This window comes from Oncorhynchus masou, chromosome 17, assembly GCF_036934945.1.
Source record: "Oncorhynchus masou masou isolate Uvic2021 chromosome 17, UVic_Omas_1.1, whole genome shotgun sequence".
NCBI lineage: Eukaryota > Metazoa > Chordata > Actinopteri > Salmoniformes > Salmonidae > Oncorhynchus > Oncorhynchus masou.
In genome coordinates, this window is record NC_088228.1 from 12,543,032 (window position 1) to 12,554,582 (window position 11,551).

Below are 11,551 nucleotides of genomic sequence, written 5' to 3' on the forward strand. Positions count from 1 at the left end.
GTCAAACTGAGACATCTGTGGCATTGTGTTGTGACAAAACTGCAAATTTTAGAGTGACCTTGTTCCCAGCACAAGGTGCACCGGTGTAATGATCATGCAGTTTAAAATCAGTTTGTTATGCCACACCTGCCAGGTGGTTGGATTATCTTGGCAAAGAAGAAATGCTTACTAAACAGGTATGTAAACAAATGTGTGCACCAAATCTGAGAGAAATAAGTTTTGTGCATATGGAACATTTGAAATCTTTTATTTTAGCTTGTGAAAACTTTACATGATGCTTTTAAACTTTTCAGCATAGTTCTACTAAAACTTTATTTGCTTAAAAATCATAAAAACATTCCCACATGGTCAAGATCATGACAATAAATAACAGGTATATAAAGATAAAACTAAAATTGTTGGCAGTACAAAAGTTCATGATGTGTATACCCTTTAAAAAAAAAAGTAGACAGCCTGAGACAATTACTCTAAAGATGGAAATAAAACCACAAATCAAATGTTAAATTAAAATAGTTTGCACGGTTTGGGTTGTTGAGGGGTTCCTTCTCACCAACGATTCGCCTGGTTACTTTTGCCCACAAACTCATTCATTGAAGCCTGCAGAGATACAGAGTGTTATACAAGCCCTTTGCTTTGGACACAGTCACACCCAACCCAACAAAGATCATTATTAGACCTAACCCATCCTCAGAGGCCAAATCTCTGGAAAGCATTGCACCTTTTGACACAGGGTGGCAGTACACAGCAGGATACCATTAAAGCACAACTAAACTGCTAAGGTCACCAGTCCCCCCCCCCAAAAAAATGGAGAAAAGGCAATTCTCATTGCTTCAAATAATAAATATTTTTACACAATGCCTTCAGAAAATATTCACCCCTCTACTTTTTCCACAATGTTGTCACAGTCCGAATTTAAAATTGATTAAATATATTTTGTCACTGGCCTACACACACACAATGTCAAAGTGGAATTGTGTTGACATTTTGACAAATTAATTAAGAAAAGCAGAAATGTTGAGTCAATAAGCATTCAACCCTTTTATGGCAAGCCTAAATAATTTGAGTAAAAATGTGCTTAACAAGTCACATGGACTCACTGTGTACAAGTGTTTAAAATTATACTTGAATGACTCCTTCAGCTCTGTATCCCACACATAGATAACTACGGTTCCTCAGTCGAGCAAAGCATTTCAAACATACTCCGCCAAAGACCAGGGAGGTTTTCCCAAGGCTTTACAAAGAAGGGCACCCATTGAATATCCCTAAGATGAATATCTAAAAGTTGAAAATGTGTGGGCGGCGGCAGCGGAAAATAAATGGTGCAGTTTGAGGCCATGTGGCGGAGAGTGATGCGGGCGCTGGAGATGTGAGCAGGCGGGTCTGGGCAGGTGTGATGTAGTTGATGTTTCTTTGATGTTGTAGCTTGTATGTAGCCACACACATCCTTTGAGCATGCTGAAGATATTACACTTTGGATGGTATATAGACATAACCAGTCACTACAAAGATAGTCTTCCTTACTAACATAGTTGCTGGAGAGGAAGGAAACCACTCAGGGATTTCACCTTGAGACCAATGGTGACTTTAAAACAGAGTTTAATGGTTGTGACAGGAGAAAACGGAGGCTGGAACAACAACATTGTAGTTACGCCACTATACGAACCTAATTGCCAGAGTGAAATTATAGTAAGCCTGCACAGCATAAACATTTATTGCAACAAGACATTAAAGTAATACTGCAAAAAAATGTGGCAAAGCAATTAACTTTGTCCGGAATACAACACATTTCTGATTACCACTCCATATCGTCAAGCATAGTGGTAGTTGTATAATGTTACGGACTAGGGAGTTTCAGGATTTAAAAAAAATAAATAAAAAAAAAACGCAGGTAAAATCCTGGTTTAGTCTGCTTTCCACTAGTGACTAGACAGAATAATTCACCTTTTAGCAGGACAATCACCGAAACACACAAGGCCAAATCTACACTGGAGTTGCTTACCAAAACACAGTGAATGAGTCAGTCTTGACTTAAATCTGTGTGAATATCTATGGCAAGACCTGAAAATGGTTGTCCAGCAATAATTAACAACCAATATGACAGAACTTGAAAAAATATATATTTTTTGAAACAATTTTTTTTTAAAGGCAAATATTGTACAATCCAGGTGTGCAAAGCTTAGACTTACCCAGAAAGACTCACAGATGTAATCACTGCCAAAGGTGCTTCTACAAAGTATTGACCCAGGGGTGTGAATACTTACATAAAACATTTAAAATGAAATACGGAAATCTAATTTATCTAAAAATGTCTAAAACGTGTTTTCACTGTTTATTATGGGGTATTTGTGTGTAGATGGATGAGAAATCTATTTAATCCATTTTGAATTCAGGCTGTACCTACAAAATGTGGAACAAGTCACTGTAGGTCTATAAGCCCTTTGACCTATTCTGGGACCTTGTTAGATAACCCCTGTGAGGACCCAGACTGGGTCAAAGAACATTAGGCCCTATGGTCAATACAAATGAAGCATACAGCCAGAAACTTACCTGCAACAGTAGCCTCTCTTTCCTCAGCTTGCTGTAGAAGTGCAGCACGTCAGGGTCGGCACGGACCACATGGGGGTCAAAGTCCATGACCCTTAGCCCCTCCAGGCTCTTGGCCCGAGACAGCGCCACATAGGCCTGGCCCCTCTCAAACACACGTGCCAGGGAGATCTCCACACAGTCCAGCGTCATGCCCTGACATACAGTAGGTAAGAGACATGCCCCAAATACAGTAGGTGAGAGACATGCCCCAAATACAGACGCATGGACATAGACAGGATGCGGTAGACAATCATACAGACAGGAAGACCTGATACATGTGATGTGGAATCAGTCAGCCTGATATGTAGTGAAAACTAGCTTTGTTTGGATAGCTGCAGAAAAACAATGATTCATAGGGAATGAATCATATGAATACAGAATCTAGACATATTGCTTAGAGCTGCACATCTTTGATGCCAATATAAGCTGCAATTGTCACAAGGTTATGATCCTGTGACACACTGTTCACACCATCCATCGGATTCCACCGCTGCCTCTCCGTCGAGGTGAGGGGAAAACCAAACATTGATGACACCGACAGTGACCAATGAACTCAATTAACCAGAGGGCACTGCTTAGCCATCTAGCCAATCATCACGGACACATTTCAGAGTAATGAGATCCAGTTCTTGGGTTAGCAGGGGGGGGGGGGTGGACTGAGTAATAACACCCAGGGTCCAACTCAGCTGATCTGTGACCAGCACTGTCTGGCAGTTTAGTGGCAAGAAATAGTAGGGAGTGAGAATTGCTAACGGTCATCCATCCAGGCGCATGCCACCTTTCCTCTCCCCTTAAAGTCTCTGCCTTGTGGAACTTTAATTGGCTAGATAAAAACATTATGGTGATAAGCATGGCTAGTTGGAGTTGACCAGATATCACATTTATCTGCGCAGTAACAGTTTGGTAGGGGTGCGTCGTCGCAGCCAAAGGGAGAGGATTGCGTTTTGGGAATGTGATCAAACATAGGACGCAGGTCCATCACATTTGTCGTCGGAGAGAGAGGGCATTATCAATGATCAAGATTATTGGACAGGTGAAAGAAGCAGTTGCACTGCATAACTTAAACCAAATAAATTGTATCAGGTCACCTCCAAGAAGAGATGGAAGGATGCATTTTCTTTGTATCTGAATGGCTCATATGCGGAATCCCTACTGCGTTTTAGAGCGTTTAGCCAAGCACACCGTAGGGTCTTACATGGTCATAGCCACGCCTCACCTGGCTCTTGTGGATAGAGATGGCCCAGGCCAGTTTGAGTGGCAGCTGCTGGCGGCTCAGATAAAGCCCGCCTCCGGCCTTGAACATCCAACGCTCTGGCTTCAACGCCTCAGTGGTGCCGCACAGGAAACGCACGCGTGGGAGCCCTGAGGAGTCAGAAAGGACTGATGGACTGCTACTATACAGAGTTAGGGAACACTGTCAATGAGTCGATCATAAACGCACAGCTAAAACATAACCGCAATGAAATTTGAGGGTTATTAGGCATTAAAGTATACTTTGGGGGTCACTTTATTTGGATAGTCTGGATTTTCCATCTGCAGATGCTGTACAGATAGTATGACCATCTGTTGATAAGCAACTGCTTGATAAGGTTAGGGTTAGAATAAGGGTTACATTTAGGATAAGGGTTAAGATTACAACTAGGGTTAGTAGATAGTTGAAATGTTACCGAGTATGTTAACCAAGACCTGAACCACATACTTTTAAAACCTCAATCCTACTGTTTATTGATGTGTAAGTGTACGGTATATTGAGTCTACCTAGTTTCCCTGGCTGAAAGTCCACCACGACACCTCGAGCCCCGTTGACCAGGCCACGATGGACATCGAGGTTCTTTGTTAGCATGACCTGGGGATAGGGATCAAATCAGTTTAGTCAGTGAGCGGTCATATGACTTTAAAAACACTATGCATCTGATCGTCAATGATTCAAGTTAGTTCAACAGGTTAAAGATGCCTGTGTCTCTATTCAGCTGTGACCACTGAGGGAGTAGTCTCCATGCACTGACCTGAGCGCCCACTTTAAGCTCCAGCAGCCTGCTGACGGGACTCTGGCTGTCTATGGTCTTCACCAGTGCAGGGTCACTGTCCACAGCCTCAAACACCCGCACTGACCCTGGAAGCAAGAAGACCCCTTTAAAATGTTACACACAGTTCAAGTCTAAAAGTTATCAAGTTCACTTAAATTTGCCCCAGAAGGCATTGGGCTTTGCATCAGGGGGAGCATATGGAGACAAACTAAATCCACATAGATCCAATGGGCTACTACAGTCATGGGCTGACAGGATCATTTCAATTGAGACCGAGACAACCAGGTGAGGGGAGTTTTACGAATTAGTCAAACAGGTACATAGGTGAGTAAACAACTGCAGACAAAGCGGCACTCCGTGGAATGAGTTTGACACGTGTTCTACACAGAGTTCCATCGTGTCTGACTGTGCAACATGAGCAGCAGCACATAAAGCAGTCGTAAAATTACCCAACAACATTCTCAAATTATCACGTCAACATCAAGAATATGCTGACAAATAAATCAGCAGCAACGTCATTACCACCATCATCCCCATGTTATGACAACAAAGGACAATGAAACCAGTTGGGCAGAGTAGCCAACCTCTTCCCTGTATTGAAAAGGGCAATGACCGTAGCAATAGAGGAGTGCTTGTACCAGTTAGTCTTGACAGTGGGGACTCTAAACCGGGAGCAAGAGGTTAGGCCTTGCAACTCAGTGTAGAGGGTGGGCACAGTCAGACAGGATGGGAAGAGTGTAGAGGGTGGGCGCAGTCAGACAGGAAGGGAAGAGTGTAGAGGGTGGGGCACAGTCAGACAGGATGGGAAGAGTGTAGAGGGTGGGCACACAGTCAGACAGGATGGGAAGAGTGTAGAGGGTGGGCACACAGTCAGACAGGAAGGGAAGAGTGTAGAGGGTGGGGCACAGTCAGACAGGATGGGAAGAGTGTAGAGGGTGGGCACAGTCAGACAGGATGGGAAGAGTGTAGAGGGTGGGCACACAGTCAGACAGGATGGGAAGAGTGTAGAGGGTGGGCACACAGTCAGACAGGATGGGAAGAGTGTAGAGGGTGGGCACACAGTCAGACAGGATGGGAAGAGTGTAGAGGGTGGGCACACAGTCAGACAGGATGGGAAGAGTGTAGAGGGTGGGGCACAGTTCTTCCTTCCTCACCACTTGTCTGTTGTACAGGTCAGACTACACTGCGGGACTCCTGTGAGCTTACTCCCCTCTTTCACCATTCTAGCTAGTGGATTCTTAGCTTTGTTACTAAGGTTGCCATACGAACAGATCAAAGAACATGTTATAAGCCTGCACGATTTCTAAGAGAGTCAAGGTCCTGTCAACCTGGATCTTTCCCAGTTTCCTGTGACAAAAAAAAAGCTGTTGCTTGTCCTTCTTACACAACATGCCAGTGTTATACTGAGCTGAATTTAGTCAATCATGGTGCCAAAATTGTAATTGGCTATTGTCTACCCCTTGGTGACTGGTCTGTAGTTATTAAAAACCTTTGAGTGGTTGTCCTTGGCAACATGGATCCCAGTAGACTGTTAATATGCAATTTAAACAAATAAAGGTCTAATTGCTCAGCAGGAGGGAAAACCAGGTGATGATAGGCCAGTGTGTCACAGGCTCCTGACAGCTTACAGCCCCGCCCAAAATATCCATTCATTTATTTTTTTACTTCGTGTTGTCAGGTGACGTGCAGGGCTTTTTCTGGGTTTGCAGTGTCTAAATGTGCCAACCACGCTGCATTCAGCAAAGGTTGTGTTCATGAGGCTGGTTTTTAATTTAGAATTTATTCTAAAACCGTGTACATCAAAACTGAGACTCAACTCAATTCTGACAGTCAATTGGTACAGGTCTTAAAACCCATCCAATGCCAAAATAAATAAAAAAAATCCTTACTTTTGACCTGCAACCCCACAAGTTTATACCATCCCGAGCCTAAATTATTGGAACCACGTTCTTCAAATGTTGTCCATGCACATCCGTTTAGCTCGCCTGATATTACATCACTTTTTGCAGCCTATTTAACTCAGTATTGTTTACCCTCTTCCTGTTTAATAGCTTACTGAGAGACATGCTAACAGAGGGCTTACTATTGGAGTCCACCTTCACAACCCTCTTCATAATGACACGCAGGAGGTCCCAGATCTGTAACCTGTCCGTAGGCAGCAAACAGCTACAATATAGTATGTTACTTCGAGTCAGACAGAGGACATGTGATCTCCTAACAAAAGCAGCACATGGATGTTGATTGTGTCGAGCAATTGGGGTAGAAATTGTTTTCACACCCTACTTTCGATTTTCATCTCAGTAAGACTCCATGACCGTTGAAACCAGCACGACACAGTTCTCATGGTAGCTGCAGGCAAACACTCACCACAGGTTGCCCAGTAACAAGGGCAGCACATGGCTGGGTTCACATAAATCAAAAACAAGACTGTCTTTCATTGGTTCTAGCTTACTTAATCATGTGGTGTGTCTACGCTTGAGAAGTGCCAAATGTACAATTTCACTTAACTATAAACTGCCTTTTTTTCCTCCAAAAATGAACTGATTTTTTATTTATTTTTCAAAATGACACAAATTCAAATTCTAATATGCTCGTGTATGACCTCTAGGGGGAAATGCAGTTCAATATACAGCAGTTCTGGGTACCTACCAACTAGATGGCACTCACCTTACTGCAGTCTCTCACCTACTCAGCAACAAAGGTATTAATGTAATTTCAGGTGGTTGTGAGCCTCTCCTCCAAGTTCTCAGTACGTGGGACTTCATGTACCACTTCTAATCAATGTGATGGCTCGTTGCAGTGATGCATGACAGCGTGTTCATAGACGGCCAACAATCTTAAAGCCATGTGTTTGAGAGCTCGTACTTTGTACTCGCAGAGCAATCATTGTACAATTTCTCCATCTGGGCTGTCACGGTTTTAGATATGTCAGATATTTTTGCCTTTATGATGATCGGGACCTGTTAATGGAAGTTGTGATCACAATAATTTAAATCACTGCAGTCATTTATTTTACGACCCCAAATTCCTGAAATGACCTGCTAATTGTGTTAGCACCCAAAAACACCTTTGGATGCGAGACCCTCAAGGTCCTGTGCGGTCATGAGGCAGCCATTTTTGGGGCCCTAAGCAAAATTGCTGCCCGCCCCCACCTAGCGAGCAAAACATTTGTGGTCTCCACTGCTCTTGACAGCAAAGGTTAATCAAAATAATTTCCTGCAATTCTAAACATTTTCACATGACATACGCCATGTTAATATATCTGAGTGAGTGACTAAAGTCAGGGGCTTATTTATAAAATGCTTTGGTCTGGGGCCTCCTAGTGTTCATGGGGCCCCAAGCAGTCGCTTCAGTCACTTAGAGGCTTGGACCGGCCCTGTCAGGAGCTGACTCAAGCCTGAGACATACAATAATGGCCAATTGTCACTTGCCTCAAGGCAACAGTTTGTTTCACAACAACAGAACTGTAGGCGATAAATCATTAAAATGATCAAAAATAAAGAAAAAACACCAAACCTGGCAGCTGCTGGAGCTTGTTGTCGTTAGTGAGCTCTACATCGTCCTTGTGAGTGCAAAGCCTGGTTGCCAGGATACCATCCCGCTCGATCTTGTGATAGGCGCTCTTTATCAACTTGGCAGTGACTTCCTCTGTGACTCTTGGATTTAATGGACATTGAAAATACAATGATTTAGAATATTGCATGATTAGGATTCCATTTTACTAAATTGCTCAAACTCTATATGGTATACTGTAGAACTGGCATTTTGTCACGAGACCATGAATATCAGTTGGTTGGTGGCACACTGGGTGCTTCTCAATGGTCTATAAAGTGGCTCTGTCCTCTCGTTCCAAGTCACATTTTGTGAAAGCATGAATTTTACCAATCTTGCATTTCATGTGACAAGGAGAGGAAGCTGCATCAGACTATTGAGATACACCCATTGAAAAAGCCCAGAACAGACATCCAAAATGGCCGCCTATTGTCCACTGCTCAGCGTACTGTACCTGCCCACCCTCACTGCCTGCAGGAGGGAGATGAAAGACTGGTCAGTCTGTCTGCGCACCTCAGTCAGCTCCATGTTCAGATGGATGCACTTCCGCCAGCTTCTAGACTAGAGGTCAATGAGAGGTCAGCATTTTCAATGTACGGTGCGCTCTTCATCATATCAGGTATCATCTTAGACAACAACTTAAAATACTGTACAAGTTAAACATAACTCAAAGGTTTGCCCCAAATCTGCCAGTGATACTAGTAATGCATTAATTATTCACATGTACGCAAGCTTCTGTGTTAGAATCCCAACATGGCTAGAGACTGACATGCTGTAATGAGAAAAGCTCAAGGTGGGAGTCAGTGGAGCATTATCATGACATGTCACCATTATCACCAGGCTTTCTGACCTGGAAGCAGAACGTGGCCTTGTCCTTTTCCTTGGAGACCGGGGGCAGCTGGAGGAAGTCTCCACACACTATCAGATGGATTCCTCCAAACGGCTCTGTGGACCTCCTCAGACACCTGGAGCAACGACATGTCAAGGGAAGAAATCATAGCAGAATTACACACAATGAACTCGAATAGAAACGTGTACATAATTCTTACAATTGTGTATTGAAACAAATGGGACTGGCAACTTAATTATATAATACAACACTAAATTCTATAGGGTGCGAGTGGGTGGTGATTCTAGTACCTGGCTATGGCCTCCAGCTTGTCGAAAAACTGGGCCTCAACCATGGAGATCTCGTCGATGATGAGGTGGCGACAGCTAGTCCAGTGCTGCAGGACCCCGGGCCTCTGGGCCAGCTCTATACACTGCTCCAGAGGGGCTGAGCCTGACCCGATACCTGAGACAGAGACAAGAATGGGGTAAGACGAGGTTCAAGAGAATTTGGAAAAGGTGGGAATGAAACAAGGAAATAGAGAAGGTGAAAGATAGCGAGATGAGGGTGTTCAGCCAACCCTCCACTAAAGGCTCCCAGTACAGTTCTGGTAACCGGCAGTAAACCATTTTGTGAAGCTAACTACGGGGACTATCACAATGTGTAAATTTAAACAACTGTTAGAGTTGAGACTGCCATTTCTAGTCAGACAGCTCGCTCCTATTCGGTGGTGTGGTGACTAACCAGCAAAGTTGTGTAGCGTGGTCCCCCCGATGTGACACGCCGCCACGCCCGTGCTGGCCGTGGCGTAAGTGCTTTTGGGCGGCAGAGAGCCCACAATCCTCTTCAACAGGAAGGACTTCCCTGTGCCTGAACAAAAAGACAGAACAGTCTTGAATAGCCCAAAACACTGTGGGGGTCCTGAATGTATGAATCAAACTCATACAATGAAAGTAATGACTTCAGCTTGGAATGGAAGGTAGATACCTGCACTGCCAGTGAAGAAAACATTCTTCCCACTCAACACAGCGCTGAGGACAGCGGCTTGTTCTTTGTTCAACTTCCGTGCCGCCGGTAGAGACAGGGTGGGCTTTTTGCTTGGGTGGAGTGCCTTCAACTGAAGACGGAGCATAAGAACAACTTCAAGGACTAGCCTAACAACTAACAAAATGTTGGACATCAAACCAATCTTATGTCTAACGAAACCAAATCAGTGATAAACAGACTAGGCTGAACGGCATGCAATGCATTCCCACTACCAGGGTTGTTAAGTGCAAACCAGGTTGAATATCAGCTTGGGGAGCAATGACAAAGTCACTGAGGATATGAACTCAACTCACTGGGCTAGAGTCACAGTCCGTCCTTTGTCTCTTAACCTGCTGTCCCTGTGGTCCTTCAGTCATCTTATTACCAGTCCTCACTACCAGACCTTTAGAGAGCACTGGTGCATTCACTTTGCTCCTCAGCTCATTGGCCTTCTGTACATCCTTCTGCTGTAATGGGCTGATGGTCTCGAAGCTGCGGGGCAGACAGGCTTTCAGCTTCTCTCGGTCTGTCATAGGTTTGCTAGTCTGCCAGGCCTGGTGTTTGATACTCAAGGTCTTCAGGAAAATGTTTAGTAGGTGGGGCGGGCAGTCAGAGATGAGCACTTGGACGTTTTCGGGGAGCAGTTTGACGGTGCACTTGCCATCCTTAGCAAACCGGGTAAAAAGCTGGAACTCTTTGAGCGTGTAACTTTCGGGCACTTTGCCGTTGTGCACGCGCAGGATTATCTCCTGGAACTCGTTGCGACCGAGAAGAACAGCTGCCTTCCGGATGACTTGGCGTTTGGTGGCCTGGCCAGAGGAGTTCAGGCGCTCCACCACGACACTGCACTGGAGCTGGGCACCGTCGTCCCCTTGCATCATTGTAACAATGTGCGGGCTCTAATGTTAGAAGAGGTAAAAAAGTCACATGAAACAAACAATGAACACTGATCAAACGAATCGCACATCTTACACCAGCTAGATAACATAATCAACTGGACCCTAAATGCCACGGCTGTTTTGTAAATTATTTAATCAACACACGTCTGCAAGTAAATCAATATTTGGCTACCTACTAGCCATCTGGGTTTCGATTGAACGCAAACAGTGGATCCCTTGGCTAGAGATGCATGCAACAAAACATTGAAATATACTTTAAACGTACCATGCATGAAAAATAAATTAACAAACACACAGGGTCGCTCCAGAATTCGATGTAGTAACTTGATTTACCTCTTTGAAGAAAAATGTAGCAAGAGCAACGACTGATGCCTTGCGTTTTTGTTAGCGTGCTTTCTGAAGTAAAATGCAGTTTTCAAAACTGTCGGTGTTTGTAATATAAACCAATGGCAGCGCAACATATTTTGACCAGTAACAGCAGGGTCCTTTAAAGGATTTAACCAATGAAAGACTCGTAATGCCATTTGACGTAAATGACCCCGCCCATACATTTGCCATACTGACCAATTGCTGCGATTGTGGAAACATACTTCATGTATTTCAGTATTTGCGAAGCGTTCATTTTGGAGATA

General features: G+C 44.1%; 1 protein-coding gene across 2 annotated transcripts; it reads right to left on the reverse strand.

Annotated features, from left to right (window-relative positions):
- Nucleotides 1–231: 231 nt before the first annotated feature.
- pif1 (PIF1 5'-to-3' DNA helicase homolog (S. cerevisiae)) lies at nt 232–11,339 on the reverse strand. 2 transcript variants are annotated; one of them, XM_064992345.1, is made up of 13 exons: nt 11,253–11,339; nt 10,335–10,919; nt 9,982–10,111; nt 9,739–9,864; nt 9,306–9,459; nt 9,016–9,130; nt 8,620–8,726; nt 8,130–8,269; nt 4,593–4,699; nt 4,345–4,432; nt 3,803–3,948; nt 2,548–2,739; nt 232–597 (listed from the first exon to the last, which is right to left on the reverse strand). In XM_064992345.1, exons 2-13 carry the CDS (start codon nt 10,899–10,901, stop codon nt 547–549), a joined length of 1,923 nt encoding a protein of 640 aa, XP_064848417.1. In that variant the 5' UTR covers nt 10,902–10,919; nt 11,253–11,339; the 3' UTR covers nt 232–546. The 2 variants fall into 2 exon arrangements, with proteins under 2 accessions (XP_064848417.1, XP_064848416.1); XM_064992344.1 differs by having other exon boundaries at nt 11,185–11,339.
- Between the last annotated feature and the right edge of the window lie 212 nt (nt 11,340–11,551).

Bases quoted from the DNA above. Each gene is read 5' to 3' on its own strand.
- pif1 (XM_064992344.1), bottom strand. The intron at 9,131-9,305 runs GTACTAGAATCA...TCGTTGCTCCAG, and splicing joins AAGCTGGAGGCCATAGCCAG to GTGTCTGAGGAGGTCCACAG. The intron at 4,700-8,129 runs GTTTGGTGTTTT...TCTTGCTTCCAG, and splicing joins CAAGCTCCAGCAGCTGCCAG to GGTCAGTGCGGGTGTTTGAG.